At 46.4% G+C, this 17373-nt stretch overlaps 2 protein-coding genes across 4 annotated transcripts in view; one reads left to right on the top strand and one right to left on the bottom strand.

Annotated features, from left to right (window-relative positions):
- DOK5 (docking protein 5) overlaps window positions 1-16658 on the bottom strand; it is a 154365-nt gene extending 137707 nt beyond the window's left edge. Inside the window, exon 1 of one of the 3 annotated variants that reach the window (XM_044927491.1) lies at window positions 16298-16658. In XM_044927491.1, coding sequence (XP_044783426.1) covers window positions 16298-16363 — 66 coding nt within the window. In that variant the 5' untranslated portion in view covers window positions 16364-16658. The remainder of the gene's footprint in view (window positions 1-16297) is intronic. The other 2 variants (XM_006063677.3, XM_044927489.1) reach the window with 2 other exon arrangements.
- On the top strand, window positions 11367-12282 carry LOC102396693 (PSME3-interacting protein-like). The gene is given in 2 exon segments (XM_044927492.1): window positions 11367-11747; window positions 11750-12282. Coding segments are annotated over 2 exon segments (759 nt in total). The 5' UTR covers window positions 11367-11521.
- Window positions 16659-17373: the final 715 nt, after the last annotated feature.

Below are 17373 nucleotides of genomic sequence, written 5' to 3' on the forward strand. Positions count from 1 at the left end.
CTGCAGAACTGTCCCAAGCTGGGGCAGTCACTGGGGCCAGGACACGCCCCGGAAAGGGGCCTGGCGTCGGGCATGCAGCTTTTCAGCGTCAGGACAGGGCTGGGCCACGAGCTGTCTACAGCACTCTCAGCACTTCCAGAGGGCTCGAGAGGTTCCATCCTGAAGAGACAGTGGAGATCTGGAAGGTGCAATGCAGTGCCAACACGACGGTCCAGCTGAATCCAAGGCAACCTTCACACGGCTGGCCAATGGATGCTGAAATGTCAAGCCCGGTGAGAAAAAATAATCCCAGACGATGGTGGGGAAAGAATTAGGGCCCTGCTCAGGTGTCTCACTGGAATGTTGAAGAAGACATGGATAAAATCATGACGTGTCCGGCCCCTTCCCAGAAAGACTCTCATCAATATGGCAGAATGATACAGTTAAGAGCTTGGAGGAATTCTTCAATTCACTCAGTCATTCATTCGACAAATACTTATTGAACTCTAAGGAAAAAAGCAGGAAGCAAGACAAGAATAAGCTGTACCCACGTGTGGCTCACAGACTAATGAGGGAAAAACCACCAAAACAACACATTCAATCTCATTTGTTTTTTAAGGTAACACATTCTTAACATTAATGTTTTTCAATTTTTAAAAGTTGTATGTTTACTCATTTATTTTTGGGTGCACGGGATCTTGGGTGTGACACACAGGCTTTCCCCGGTTGCGGTGACCTGGGGCCCCTCCCCAGCTGTGGTGCTTGGGCCTCTGTCTGCAGGGGCCCCTGCTGTTGCGGGGCGTGGGCTTCAAGCTCAGGTGTCATAGTTGTGGTACATGGGCTCAGCTGCCCACAGCATGTGGGGTCTCAGTTCCTGGAAGGAGGACGGAACCTGTGTCCCCTGCACTGGCATGTGGATTCTTAATCATTGGACTACCAGGGAAGTTCTCAATCACATATTTTAAAGCAGCCACGAGTGGTATGAAGAAACTGGAGCAGCGCTAACCAACAGAATTCCCAAAAATGTGGAACTGTTCTATTCTCGTGGTAGGAACCAACAAAACCGTCACCACTGAGCATTTGAAAGTGGCTAGCATCATTAAGGAACTGAATATTTTGAATTTTATTTGATTTTAAATAATTTAAATGTCTACTTCTGCTTTATTGACTATGCCAAAGCCTTTGACTGTGAGGATCACTACAAACTGTGGGAAATTCTTCAAGAGATGGGAATACCAGATCACCTGACCTGCCTCCTAAGAAATGTGTATGCAGGTCAAGAAGCAACAGTGAGAATTGGACATGGAATAACAGACTGGTTCCAAATCAGGAAAGGAGTACATCAAGGCTGTATATTGTCACCCTGCTTATTTAACTTACATGTAGAGTACATTGTGCAAAATGCCTTGATGGATGAAGCACAAGCTGGGATCAACATTGCCAGGAGAAATATCAATAACCTCAGATATGCAGATGACACCACCCTTATGGCACCACCCTTAAAGAGAAGAAGAACTAAAGAGCCTCTTGATGAAAGTGAAAGAGGAGAGTGAAAAAGTTGGTTTAAAACTCAACATTCAGAAAACTAAGATCCGGTCCCATCACTCATGACAAATAGATGGGTAAACAATGGAAACAATAAGAGACTTTATTTTGGGGGGCTCCCAAATCACTGCAGATGGTGACTGCAGCCATGAAATTAAAAGACGCCTATGGCTGATTCATGTTGAGGTTTGACAGAAAACAGCAAAATTCTGTAAAGCAATTATTCTTCAATAAAAAATAAATTAATTAAACACACACACACACACACAAATAAATATGCTTGCTCCTTGGAAGAAAAGCTATAGACCAACCTAGATAGCATATTAAAAAGCAGAGACATTACTTTGTCAACAAAGGTACCTACAGTCAAAACTATGGTTTTTCCAGTAGTCATGTATGGATTTGAGAGCTGGACCATAAAGAAGGCTGAGCACCAAAGAACTGATGCTTTTGAACTATGGTGTTGGAGAAGACTCTTGAGAGACCCTTGGATTGCAAGGAGATCAAACCAGTCAATCCCAAAGGAAATCAACCCTGACTATTCATTGGAAGGACTGATGCTGAAGCTGAAACTCCAATACTCTGGCCACCTGATATGAAGAGCTGATTCATTGGAAAAGACTATGATGCTGGGAAAGATTGAGGGCAGGAGGAGAAGGGGACGACAGAGGATGAGAAGGTTGGATGGCGTCACTGACTCGATGGACGTGAGTTTGAGCAAGCTCTGGAAGTTGGAGATGGGCAGGGAAGCCTGGCGTGCTGCAGTCCATGGGGTAGCAAAGAGTCAGACACGACTGAGTGACTGAACTGAACTAAAAAATACATGTGCCAACTGGCTTTTTCCACCATCTAGATGTGTGATGGTGTTTGGAAAAGCATCTCCAGATTAGCAACATCCCAGCTGAGAGTTTCAGGATGAGAAAGAAGTACAGAAAATAAAAACAAGTGGAAGAATGTTCTAATCAATGAAAAAGCATGTATAAAGGCAATAACAGAGGATGGAGAGTTTGGCCAATGGAAACTCAAGTGGGCAGGTTTGGTTGAGCACCAAGGGGGATGTGAACTTATTTGAGCACGGGTTTGGGTGGGATGAGTTATGGCCGGGTACAGATTACAGAGTGTCTTGAGGACACTGCAGAATATTTATGGGTAAGGAAAAGGCATTAGAGAGTTTTAAAATACAGATAGGATAGGATTGGATTGGATTACTAGATAATGTTTGCTGCAAGCAGAATAAATTTGGAGAGTTGGGGACCAAACGAAGGAACATCCTTGCAGGAGAACATCCTTTTGAAGCTGAACACACACAGAGTTAAACACACCTCAAGGGAGGACTGGCAAAAACAAATGATTCTGAGTACTCTCAGGGGAAGTACACCTGCTACACCCTCTTTGAAGGAAAATTAGATGAATTTACCAAAATTCTAAATGAACATAATTTTGTAAGAACAGCTTCTGTTCTAGAATTTATCTTAGAAACAGAGCATCGTATACGCCCGTAAGTGTGTGCACAGGATGTTTACTGCTTCACTGTTTAATTAGCAACAATTAGAAATTACATTAAGATGTCCACTATTAGTGCGAGCTAATTAAAGAAATGGAGCCAAATAAGTAAATATTGATAAAGTGAAAGTAAATATCGATAAAGTGAAAGTGCAAGTCGCTCAGTCGCGTCCGACCTTTGTGACCCCATGGACTATACAGTCCACGGAATTCTCTAGGCCAGAATACTGGAGTGGGTAGCCTTCCCCTTCTCCAGGGGGTCTTTCTAAGCCAGGAGTCGAACTGGGGTCTCCTGCACTGCAGGTGGATTCTTTACCAGCTGGGCTACCATGGAAGCCCAAGTGAATACTGGAAACCCATAAAAATTTCAGAAAAGTGCTCCAACATAAGTTAAAAGAACAAAGATAGAATAACAGTACTAAATAACATGAACCCAAGCATGCAAAGCAAATTACACACACACAAAAACACATGCATTTTTATATATGCCTATACAAATAAATATCTCCATACAAATACACAAGAATCCACGTAGAATTGCCTGGAAATGGAGACAAGTCTGGAGTAGGAGAGAACTTTCCTCTTCATTTGATCGTTTTTTGCTTTTTTAATTTTTTAACCATGTACATATAGTGTAAAATACTAGTAAATTAAAAAGAATTGATACAGGCAAAAGTCATTTTTTGTTGTAGGTAAAGAGGATCTATTTCTTTCTTTCTTTTTCTTTTTTTTGGTCAGAAATTCAACATTGTGACTCCAAAGTAAATCATAAATCTAGAAAGTTTTCCAGTCATCTGTTGTGGTTCTGGGGTCTGGCACAGCCCAGAGCAGCACAGGGCCATCCCAAGCTCCCTCTGCTCTTTTGCACTCAGGAGGCCAACAGCAGGGCACTGTGGGGACCACCTGGGACTGGGCGGGGTGTGCAGCGCGCTCGGGCAGGCTCTCCGCATCTACGGCCACACCTCTGGCTCCGAGGCGGCCGGGGGAGGCCGGCAGGTCAGACCTTGGCACCTCCATCTTGGCTGCAGCGGGAGCTGGCGTGAGAGAAGTTCAGCGACACGCGCTGGTCACAGCAGATGGCCAGCAGCAGGACGGGGGAACCAGGCCGCTCTTACTCCAGCCCGCGTGCCCGTCTCCACGTTTGCCCTGCGCTGAGGACTGCAGCGTGGATGCGGCAGCAGGGCTGCCTACAAACACCGCTCAAAGAATTTTACAGAACTCTTGGGATTTCTGAGTATGCATACTCATGAGAGGCTAGGCTTTCTGTCCGTTTCATAACTGAATATGCAAAATGTTATTTCAGGGTTTTACTCATTGAATTTAATGCTCATTGAGCACCGACTGCGGGCCAAGACATTATTCTATTATCCCTCCTCCCACCTGGACCCACTTAAAGACTGAGCGACTTGATAAAAATATTGATTGGGAATATTAGTTACTATATCCGTTTGATTCAATAAACATAACTTTTTTCCACTATATGTTGATCAAATTTTCAACTTTATCATTTCAACTTTAGAATAAAAACAATTTCAAAAAAGAAAAAAAAAGTGGGAAGAACCAGTCCACCCCACTTCAAGACACAGTATAGCTACACATGTAGACACATGTTGACATGTCAAGGCACAACGGAGACATGCAGAACAGTGGAATAAAACAGAGGACTAGGGACAGATGACGTAAATAAGCTCCATGGAGAAAAGACAGCGCTTCAGCAAATGGTCCTGCAGCAACTGGACATCCATAGGCAGAAAACGAACCTTCATATCAAATGCACACCGTATATAAAAATTGACTCAAAATGGACCATAGTCTTAAATGTAAAAGGTAAAACTATAAAATATTTAGGGGAAAAAGTAGGAAAAAATAGTTGGGATCTTGGGCTGGGCAAAGGATTAGTATGAAAAGGAAAAAAAAAATGATAAATTGGAATTCATCAACTTAAAAATGTCTGCCCTGTGCTAGACCTTGTTAAAAGGATAAGAATCATAAGCTAAGAGAAAATATTTGCAAACCACATGTCTGAAAAGGATTGATATCAAGAATATACAAAGAACTCTCAAAACTCAACAGTTAAAAAACAATCCAAATAGAAAATGGGCAAAAGACATGAATAGGTATTTTCCCAAAATGTACGTATAGCTGACAAGCTGGAACATGAAAAATGCTCAGCATCACAAGGAGGGACCAGCATCACACGTGAGAACATCTACGCCGAGACTCACTCCAAAAGCTGGGGCAACCCCAAATGCTGCAAGGATGCAGAGACTGGGTCACTCCCGTGATGCTGCTGTGAATGTAAAATGTGAAAAACAGTTTGGTGGTTTCCTATAAAAATAAACATGCAACTACAAATACACACAGCAATTGTACTCCTAGGGCGTTTTCCTAGAGGTATGAAAATTTACATTCTCACAAAAACCCTAGCCCAGATATTTACATCAACCTATTCATAACAGCCTAAAATGGAAAATACCCCCCAGATATCCCTCACTATTTGAACAGCTAAACAAACTACGGCACATCCATACCCTGGACTACAGCTTAGCAGTAAAAAGGGAAAAGGAATAGCTTCCAATCCCATCATTTCATGGCAAAAAGATGGGGAAACAATGGAACCAGTGACAGAGTTTATTTTCTCGGGTTCCAAAATCACTGCAGGTGGTGACTGCAGCCATGAAATTAAAAGATGCTTACTCCTTGGAAGAAAAACTATGACAAATCTAGACAATGTACTAAAAAGCAGAGACATTACTTTGTGGACAGAGGTCCCTGTAGTAAAAGCTAAGGTTTTCCAGTCATCCATGTATGGATGCGAGAGCTGGACCATAAAGAAGGCAAACCACCAAAGAATGGATGCTTGTAAACTGTGGTGTTAGAGAAGACTCTTGAGAGTCCCTTGGGCAGCAAGGAGACTGCTGCCAAACCAGTCAATCCTAAAGGAAATGAACCCTGAATATTCATTGGAAGGACTGATGTTGAAACGGAAGCTCCAATACATTGGCCACCTGATGCAAAGAGCCACTCAGAAAAAGCCCTAACGCTGGGAAAGATTGAGGGCAGGAGGAGAAGGGGATGACAGAGGAGGAGATGGTTATATGGACTCACGTCCAAACTCAGTGGACATGAGTTTGGGTAAGCTCCAGGAGACGGTGAAGGACAGGCAAGCCTGGCATGCTGCAGTCCATGGGTTCGAAGAGAGCCGAACACGACTGAGAGATTGAACAACAACAACCATCCATACCCACAGAACCCATGACAACCAGCACAATTCTAGAGAATTATACGGAGTTAAAAAAAAAATCCAAAACATCCCATACTGCATGGTTCCATTTCTATAATATTTTTGAAATGATGAACGATAAAACCACAGAAATGGAAAACAGATTCACGTTGTCAGGGTTTCAGGGCTGTGGGGCAGGGGTGGGGGGACGCAGGGGCAGCTACAAAAGACAGTGGGGAGGACCGTGCTGTGGACGGACGCTCTGTCCCTTGATGGTATACCAGTACCCTGACTGTGATACCGGGGACTCGAAAAGCATCAGCCCTGGGAGAGCCTGGCGGAAGGGCACGGCTCTCTCTCTGTGTCACTTCTCACACCTCTTGTGAACCTACGATTATGTAAAAGCTAAAATTTTAACTCTTTTTTAAGCTGCACCTTGCTTAATTGCGGCACACAGGATCTCGGTCTTCGCTGCAGCATGCGGGATCTCTAGCTGAGGCCTGGGAACACGTCTTTGGGGCACGTGGGATGTAGTTCCCTGACCAGGGGTGGAACCCGGGCCCCCTGCCGTGGCAGCTTGGAGTCTGAGCCACTGCACCACCAATAAAGTCCCTAAAATTCTAATTTTAAAAAATGAGACAGTGGTTCTTCACAGTTTTGGAAATCTGCAAGGTGGGAGGTGAGCGGTTTGGGGACACAAAAGTCTAGATTTCTCTAAGAATCCCACAAGAGCCATGAAGCATCACCTGAGGAAATCATTTGCAGCCTATCCATAACACAGCACACACAGCTACCACTTATATTCTCTGAGACCCAGGGCACCAACAGAGACTTAGAACACTCATAAAATAAGCACAGCCTGCCGACTGCTCTGAAAAACCTCATCCAAAATGCAGGCATCTGCATTCTAGAAAGAAGCTATTTTAACTTCCACATATGTCTGCGGCATTTCTAAACTATTAGCTTCATTTTGAACTTCACAGAAACAGGGCGTTTGCAGAATGGAGGCAGACTAATCTCTTCCTGGCTCAGAATCCCTGAAGATTTGATTTCCACCCGATCAGAATCAAATTCCTAGAGTAACAGGAAAATCAAATTTCCCCTCCCTCGTTTCATGAAAATGAAACAAGGAAAGACCTGAAGATGCCTTTTCACTTCAATATTTGACCTGTTGCTCAAACGAATTCTTTCTCAACTAGAGTGAATATATTAATCTCATGTTAATAACACCAGCCCCAGAATAGAGTGTCAATTCCCCACGGATGTTGACCACATCTGTCTTATTTAGGGTAGTGTTCCCTAAGCTTCTTAACACGAGTATTCACTCCATAAATATCTGATGCATGTTAAAATAAATGAAAGCAAATATACCCCGAATGAAAACAGAATTCTTAAAATACCAAAGATAATGATCCACAAAACTGCTTAAAAAATAAATCTTTCTAGTCATCTCATGAATATTATTAAAAAATACATTGGCAGATGTGGGGGAAATGATCACGTCCATAATTTGGTTTATGTCTACACACAAAATCACTAAATTGGCCATTCTTTGCTTAAATCAGTTTTGGGGCTGATGATTAAAGGCTGACTTTATGCATAATTAATCATACCATCCACAAGGACGATCAAATAAAGATGACTAAAATACCAGCTGGAAGGAACTTCTGACATGACACCAGTGAAGCAGATTCAAGTGGGGCTAAGATACTAAGTACTCTTGTGTGTGTGCATGCGCGCGCACGCTCAGTCATGTCTGACTCTTTGCAACCCCGTGGACGGTAGCCCACCAGGCTCCTCCGTCCATGGGATTTCCCAGCAAGAACACTGGAGTGGGTCACCATTTCCTTCTCCAGGGGATCTTTCCAACCCAGGGGTGGAACCTGGGTCTCCTGCGCTGCAGGCAGGTTCCTTACCACTAGGGCCACCTGGGAAGCCCATAGTCTTAGGTGAGTGTCTGACCGTAAATTTTACTACAGGAAGTCAGCCTCCAAGTCTCTTTTCCTTGAGAAAGGAAAAGGGTGCTTCATGGATCTTACTGAATGATTACATGTGCTTGTGTGCACACGTGTGTACACACACTCATGTACTGATGGCGGGACTTCCCTGGTGGCTCAGTGGTAAAGACTTTGCCCACCAGAGCAGGAGACACGGGTCTTATTTCTCGGTCAGGAAGACCCTCTGGAGGAGGACATGGCAACCCAATCCAGCATTCCTGCCTGGAGAATCCCATGGACAGAGGAGCCTAGGGGGTTAGGAGTCCAGGGGGTCGCAAAAGAGTCGGACACAACTGAGCGACCGTACTGACGGCATGTGGTTAATTTAGTCCATTCCTACGATTTCAGTGTTAGTAAGGAATATAACTTAACACGCAGATTCCTGATCATCTCTGCAACCTAAAACCCTAAATGAAAAATGAAACGTCTCTGGCAGGCTGGGTCAAGAGAAACTGAGAAACGAAAGGGGTGAGAAAATATTTCCACCTGAAATTTGGCCATTAATTAACCAACTTTTCAAATCTACTCTGCCAGCCCCACTTCTCCCAAAAAAAGATCCTCAAATTAACAGAGTGTTGCTCTTGTCTGATGAGTTTGCTCAAACCAAACTTGCACACGGATGAGTTTCTCTGTCCTGACACTTCTGCCATGTACCTAACGATCAGGAAAAATTCTATGGTGGCCAATATCCCTGGCCATAACCTAGCATCAGTGGTTGTTCAGTAACTACTTCACAGATGTTACATTTGTTTTCCTAACTAAAGAGCGAGTTCTCTGAGGAGGACAGCTATCGCAGTAGAAGAGGTATAACATCACCACGTAAGCACCATTATCCTCTAACGGCGCCGGTGGTAAGAGGGAGAGCGGTAAAAACACTGGTAGGGTTTCCGCTGTGTCAAGCGCTGTGTTAAGCCTTTCATGAGGATCTTCTATTAGGCGGATATTATGAGCCTCCCTATTTTTACAGGAGACTGAGGCTTCTTAATATTAAATATCTCACCAAAACTCACATAACCAGCCGCTGAATTGGGATTTTAACAGTCTCATGTCAGAGCCCATGCTCTTAAACCAGGAGACAGTGATGGATTCATTCATTCATTCAATAAATCTTCATCAAGTGCTTCTCCATGCTGGAAACTGCTCCAGGCACTGGGGGATCGGCTATAATTGATGGATTCATTCATTCATTCAATAAATTTTCATCAAGCGCTTCTCCATGCTGGAAATTGTTCCAGACACTGGGGTTCAGCTATAATTGATGGATTCATCCATTCATTCAATAAATTTTCATCAAGTGTTTCTCCATTATGGAAACCGTTCCAGGCACTGGGGTTCAACTATAACTGATGGTTTCATTCATTCATCCAATACATTTTTAAGTATTTCTTCATGCTGGCACTGCGGTCCAGCTATAATGATGCATTCATTCATCCATTCATTCACACAATAAACCTTCATCAAGTGCGTCTCCATGCTGGAAACTGCTCCAGGCACTGGGGTTCAGCTATAATGAATAGAGAGAGAAGTCCCAGCCCTCATGGAGCTCCACATGCTATTTGGGAGATACAGGCAATCAACAGGTAAAACCTACAGACAGATCAGTAGGTAAGTGGATACTAAGTCTAGAGAGAAAAAATGGAAGGGATACAGGGAGAGGAGGAGGGTAGAGATAAAACAGGAGGGCTGGAAGGTTTCGATGAGAAGGCGGCACTTGCAGAAAGGCTGAAGGAGGTTAGGAGACGGACAGGAGGAGATAACCTGGTGGAACCGTATTCCAGGCGGAGGGAAGAGCAACAGCAAACATTCTGCGTCAGCACAGGACCTGGGAGCTGGTGGTAAGGCCGTCAGTCTGGATCACAGGGAAAGGCTTTGGTGGTCTGAGCAGTGAGGGAGATAAATCAGGGGGCTTGGGCCAGGGCGGTAGTGGCAGATGGTATGAGAGGTCACTGGACTCTAGCTATACTTCTAAAACAAAGCTTACAGCATTTCGTGATGGACTGGCTGTGGTGGTAAGAGATAAGGGAAGGAGCGAGAACGGAGACTAAGCTTTGATCCTTTGCTGCTGGCTTGTTTGACTGCTTGACTGATTTTTACAGGGCAACTGAAATACCGGGACCTATAGTGGCTGAGATACAGGCTCCAGGAGAAGCTGGCTAGGATGAAAAAATGGGTGGTTGGATATATTAAGCCTGAGCCTAGGAGCCGATCAGATGAAGATGTGGGCTTGATGGGAGAAGAGGTCCTTCCTTGGTAGGTGAGCACAGAGATGCTGTTTAGAGGCAAATGGGGACTTCCCTGACGCAGCGGCTAACCCACCCACCCTCCCAGGGACTTCCCTGGTGGTCCAGTGACTAAGACTCCACACGCCCGATGCAGGGCACCGGATTCCTGGTCAGGGCACTAGATCCCACAGGCTGCAACCAAGACTCAGCACAGCCAAACAGGTACATAAATGCTAAAAAGTACATAAAATCAAGTAATCAAGGGGAACTGCATGCAGATAAAGTAAACAGGTCTGAGACTCACCGGTGGACACGTCCTGACAATTACTGCCCGGGAATCCTCTCCATTGCGAGGGAAGAAACTGTTGTTGCAGTTCAGTCGCTCAGTCGCGCTCAGCTCTTTGTGACCCAGCACACCAGCCTCCCTGTCGTCTTTCATCATTGCTAATGATTCATCACTCCTCTAAAATCACCTGATTCATCACTCCTCTAAAAACACATGTTTAATGCCTTTAGTGGATTTGCCAAACAACTGTGGACAGACCCCTCCCCATCCCCCAAAGCAGTGCCATCGACGTTCCTGAGCAAATGCAGCCCCGGGGCCCAACTGGACAGCTCCATGAACCAACGGAGATGAGGCTGGAGAATAAAGACGTGAAGATACGGAGGCTTCTTCTGAGTTAAATGACGTGAATTTCTAAGCTTTCGGATGTTTATAGAAAAAAGCAAGACTACAAATATTTGACTGCTTAATCACTTAAACTGCTTAGTATCTCAACTAACGGTGACCACTTACTGAGGCCCATCTGAACAGGGATGGTCTTAGAATGTCTCACGCCTTATTGAAAAATCACTTAGGAGGAAAAGAAAGCCCTGAAGGGTAGAAAGAAATACCAAAGCAAAGGCTGTTTTCTTGCTTTCATTCTTTCTGTTTTTACTTTCCTTCTTTTTATTTTTTCTCAAGAGCGAGCGGCGTTTGCGGTGGCAGTTTGGGCTGGGCACCGCCGAGGTGAGGGGTTCTCGCCTCCCGCACGCTGGTAGACTGTACCATTATGGATGGAGGGGATGACAGTAACCTTGTTATCAAAAAGAGGTTTGTATCTGAGGCAGAGCTAGATGAACGGTGCAAAAGGAGACAAGAAGAATGGGAAAAAGTTCGAAAACCTGAAGATCCAGAACAATGCCCAGAGCAGGTTTATGACCCTCGGTCCCTGTATGAAAGGCTACAGGAACAGAAAGACAGGAAGCAGCAGGAGTATGAAGAACAGTTCAAATTCAAATCATGGTAAGAGGCTTAGACGAAGATGAGACCAACGTCCTTGATGAGGTTTCTCGGCAGCAAGAACTAATAGAAAAACAGCGAAGAGAAGAAGAACTGAAAGAACTGAAGGAACACAGAAGTAATCTCAACAAGGTTGGAATTTCTTCAGAAAACAAGAAGGAAGTGGAGAAGAAAGCTGTGAAACCCACAGAAACCAAGAACAAGTTCTCCCAGGCAAAGCTGTTGGCAGGAGCTGTGAAGCATAAGAGTTCAGAGAGTGGGAACAGTGTGAAAAGACTGAAATCGGACCCTGACCCAGATGACAAGAATCAAGAAGCCCCGTCCTGCGTGTCCCTGGGAAGCACCTCCCTGAGCAGTCCCTCCATCCACTGTCCGTCCGCGGCCGTCTGTCTCGGCATCCTCCCGGGCCTGGGCGCCTACTCCGGGAGCAGCGACTCTGAGTCCAGCTCAGACAGCGAAGGCACCATCGACACCATGGGCAAGATCATCTCCTCCATTTTCCGAACCAACACCTTCCTCGAGGCCCCCTAGCTCCTCTGTTCTCACCAAAGGGTGCTCCTCCCCAAGAGTAGACTGGACAGTTTATTCTGCCTACAGGCATTACTTCCCACAGAAACTCCTTCGCCTGCTCCTTATGCACACCGTGACATTTTTAACTGCATCTAAAATGTGCCAGAATCCACCTGTGGCCAGCCTTGTGTTTGGTTTCTCTTTCTACTCCAACACAGATGCCCAAGCCAGCCCCACAACCTCTGTCCACACTGATGCAGACTGCGGCCCAGCCGAGGTTTCACCAAAAACACCCTGGGAAGACAGGTACCATGCAGCTTGCAAAGAGTTTGGATTCTGGTGCCTTCTTGTTTTTTCTTTTTTTTTTTTTTCCTTTTCCAACATCATTAAGAAGCAGGGACAGTTTATTGAATAGATATCGTTTAAACATTCTATTCTAAGTGATTATATTGCATTGTGGAGTGTGTGGCAGGCAGGGCTGGGGCGAGGAGAGCCCTAATAATGGAACAGCGCGCAAGGCCCTGGAACTACCTGATTCTTGATGTTGTGTGACTAAGTAAAGATTCTAAACTATGTCCAAAATAAAGAAAAATCACTTAAATGCATTATATTTGTGTGTGTTTGTGACTTGCATACTGTATTTTTGTGGGGATAACTACAAGTGTGTTTGAGGGCAGGGCTTCCCAGGTGGCACTAGGGGTAAAGAACCTGCCTCCCAATGCAGGAGACATAAGAGACGCGGGTTCAATCCCTGAGTTGGGAAGATCCCCTGGAGGAGGGCGCGGCAACCCGCTCCAGTATTCTTGCCTGGAGAATCCCATGGACAGAGGAGCCTGACAGGATACAGTCCATAGCGTTGCAGAGTCTGACACAACTCAGGAGACTCGGCACACACGCAAGTGAGGACAAGGAACTTAATGATAATCAAACCTGTGAATGTGACATAAGCCCCTGGAGACGGCACCAATGTTTGCCGTGTATATTTTCTTGGTCCCTCGTGAGAAATAAATCAGTATTAAATAACAACAACAACAAAATCACAAATCACTTAATGTATTTGTAAAAACTGCATCCAATGAAAACTGCATAAATATATACGGCTTTGGACACTTCTAGATAGAAAGATAAGGAAATCAATAATTCCTATGTCCTTCCACCAACCCCAACTCATCTCTAATTATACCAAAGAAATGATGCAATCAGAACCAAGGCTGTATGCTTCCAGTGCATTTTCATAGATATCATCTTATCCAAAGTTCACAGCATCGTTAAACACTGTTCACTGTACAGATAAGAAAACTGAGGCCAAGAGAAGTCAAGGGTCACAAAGCTAACAAGTAACGGAAGGAGAGTTTGTCTCTTTTCTTCTTTTTCCAAATCTGCAGGGGCATTCCTAAGCACAACAGCTGCTCACCCTAAAGTGTTGTTTTCTTGTTTAATTATAAACTCTCCTAAACATGGTTCTAACCCTCAGACGCTTGTCTGCATTCCATTAATAAAGCCACCGTGTCATTTGGTTCTTCAAGAGGCTTATAATTTGCAAAGTCAGGCGTTGACTTTTAGTTCAATCCATGTTCAATTTGGAGAAGGCAATGGCACCCCACTCCTGTACTCTTGCCTGGAGAATCCCAGGGACGGGGAAGCCCGGTGGGCTGCTGTCTATGGGGTCGCATAGAGTCGGACACGACTGAAGCGACTTAGCAGCAGCAGCATGTTCAACTTGCACAACCTGAACACCTGCAGTGCACTAAGGTGAAGTCCTACCACTCTCTGAGACTTGCACACGCTGCCTGCTGTTCCAAGCCAGCTTCTGCCTCGATCAGCTCCACTAACTTTTCTTTCTTTAGACTGATGGTGCCTATGCCATTTTCCCAATGTATTCTTCTTGAGGCCTCCATTAAAACTTTATCTTGCAGTGGTTCCGACAGCCTCCTCAGCTTCTAATGATAAATTATACTATTTAGAACACTTTTTAAAATTAACTGGTGATAAAACCAAACTGAACAAATAAAACTAGATTTTGATTATTTTTGACCTTTTCTCTCCATGAACAATAACCATCATTCAATAAATATTCCAAAATCTATTTGAGTATTAACACAGACACAATGAATAAATCCTAAGAAAGTACACTTCTGTTGGCATCCAAAATACTATAAAATATAAAGTAAATGCAAAGTAAACTACTTTTCCTTTCCTGGCACACACATGGGACTACGTTGTGTCAGTAGTAATATTACAGAAAAAAAGTCTCATTTACTATAAACTAGATAGTTACGCTAACTAGTTTTTCAAATAAATCACCACGTGTCACAATTTGGTATAAACTGATCCTTATGAATAATTCACATTTTGTACATTAATAATTCACGTTCTCTTTCTATTGGAATGCTCTCTAGCACAGAATGGATGTCTCATCAATTTCCTCAACTGACATGATGGAGTAAATCTAAAATTAGAATGGTGTTTTCAAATGCTCCTTTTAACACTGTAACACTTGGCTGGCCCACAAGGTTATGAAAAATAAAAAGTTCCTATTATTTCTGACTCTTTGCATGAGAGTCATTAGATTAAATACCCTAACAAAAGCTGTTCCTGTTGATCAGAATGTCTGCATAGCAGGGAAGAAAACCAAGGAAACTTACGGTTGATAGGGACTGGTTAGTTCTCTTACACTGCTCCATAATTATATATTTGTATATTCACAATTATACAAGACATAGTTGCTAAAAAATGGTAACCAGCAGGGAAAGAAAGGAAGAAAATAAAGGAAAGAAAGAGAGGGAGAAAAGGGAGAAGGAAGGAGGAAAGAAAGCAAAGGACCAAAACAAATCAGGTAAGAGCTTTTAATAGTTATGGATATTTCCCACCAGCAGGTTTTCCTGTCTAGCTGTTTAATACGGTGAAATTTCAATTTCCAGTAAAATTATCTAGCACATTAACAAGTCCAAAGATCAAATAAGAGAACAGTGCCAATGACATATATTTGTGGAGAAAGATGTTTAAGTTATCCCTGTGGCCATTACTGACATTACCATTATTTCAGACATTAGCAAAGTAAACTTTTCTCCCCCCAACCCCCTCGCCCCAAAGTACACAATGAAAAAAAAAAAAAAACAAAAAAAAGCAGCAACAGACCTGACACAAAGCAAAGAGAAATGAGGCAGTCTGAAATTAAAAAAAAAAAAATCATTCCAGTATCCTCTCCCTCCCTCAAGAATTCCTTAGCCATCACCACTCAAGCCCAGAGAGAAGCAGAGTAAGTTCTCTCTGAAGTTCGTCAATGAAGAGCAAAGGGGAGAAGGGCCACAGAGAGGGAGTTTTAAAGGAGGACCCATCCCTGTGCCAACACCTGTCCACACCAATGCCCTCCGGCTCAGCCATCCTTCCTTTCAGCACATATTTAAAGAGAGAGCGCCAGCTCTGCGCCAGGTGTTCCGTTCCGCCCTAAACAGACAGCCTTCCAGGGGGCATCCGGTGTGTACTCCAGCAACACATCCCCTGCCCAGGCTCAGGACGAGGACATCTACCCACGGCGCCTTCGCCAGCTCCTGGGCCGGGGCTGGGTCACCGTCCACGGCCCGGAGTTCCGAAAAAAGCCTTTCTCTTGGCAGAAGTGTCTCTCCGGGGTCGGGGGGTCACTGACCCGGTTCGCACCCCGAGCGGCCGCCGTTCCTCGCCCGGCCGATCCGTCCCCCACCCCCGCTGGAGTGAAGTTGGCGGCGGGTGGGGGCACCGGGGCACCCGGCAGGCTCGGCGCCCCCGCCCGGGTTCCTCGGCGCCGACTCCCATGGCTACCGAGAAATATTTATTTCCATTCGCTGGGCTCCAGAGACTACCGGCCACCGACGGAAAGCCAAGTCACCCGGGAGACAAAGATAGACCCGCGACACACCGAGAGCGGCTCCAGCGGCTGCCTCGGGTGCGCTCCAGCCGGGAAGGCGCGGCGCTGCGCGCCGGAGAGCCCCAGGGACGCTGGCCGGAGGTCGGGACCCTGAACCCGCGCCGGGAGGCGGGAGGACGGGTCCACACTCACCCCCAGGCGGCGGCTCCGGATCCTCACGTAGCCTTGCTTCACGATGTCATTGAAACTGGAGGCCATCCCGGGCGGCCGGCGAGCTCCCCGCGCCCAGCGCGCGCCCTAAGTGGCCTCGGGTCAAGACGGGGCTCTGGGCTGGGCCAGGGAAGAAAGCGCAGACCGAGCGGCGGCGGCTCCGAGCGGCGTCAGGAGGCGCGCATCACTTTCCCGTCCCCGAGCCTGGAAGTGGGCGGCCGGCTCGCAGCCACTTCGGGGAGCGCGGGGAGCCGGCGCGGCTGGGGCGCCCGCGTCAGCTGACTCATCAGCCGGCCTGCTCGGAGGAGGGGCGGTGCTCAGGGATCCAGCCCAGCCTCTGCAAGACTGGGGGAGAATGGAGGGGGAGAGGGGAGCGGGGAGGAGGAGAGGGAGGGGGGCAGGAGGAGGCGCAGGGGGAGGGAGGGGCGGCGCTCAGGGATCCAGCCCCTGCCTCTGGGGTGGGGGGGAGGGTGAGGAAGGGAGAGGAGGGGGAGGGGTGGGGGGAGGGGGAGGGGTGGGGGAGGGCGAGGAGGGGCAGCGCTCAGGGATCCAGCCCTGCCTGTCCGGGTGGGTAGGGGGAAGAGAGGGAGAAGGGGGAGGGGGACGGGGAAGAGGGAGCCGGAGGAGCCGCCGGCCACCCGCAGGCAGACAGCCTTGACGGCGCACTCTCCCCTCCACCCCTCTGGCGCCCCCCTGGCCCGATCCGGTCCTCCGACCCCTCCCCTCCCCGGGACCCCGAGTTGCCCTGCGTGCCCCCGCTCCTCGCCCACGCCCGCGGAGATCCCCAGCTCCTTTCAGATGGAGAAGGAATTTCACTTTTCTCAGCCGCGTCTCCCCCTCCTCTCCCTGCACCCCCAGCTCTTTCCGGAGAAGGACTGGCTTTTGCCTCTGCTGTGCGTGTGCCTGGGGGCTGTTGTTGCCCTGGTTAGCCTTGACCTTGGCATAGGAGGGAAGGGATAGTGTCCTGGCTTAAGCTGCCTGCTTCCTCGGATTTCCCTGGCATCCTGGACCTAGCCTGCAGTGATATCATTTTCTACATTTTGCTTGTTTGAGCCTGT

This window comes from Bubalus bubalis, chromosome 14, assembly GCF_019923935.1.
Source record: "Bubalus bubalis isolate 160015118507 breed Murrah chromosome 14, NDDB_SH_1, whole genome shotgun sequence".
In the NCBI taxonomy this organism is placed as follows: Eukaryota; Metazoa; Chordata; class Mammalia; order Artiodactyla; family Bovidae; genus Bubalus; species Bubalus bubalis.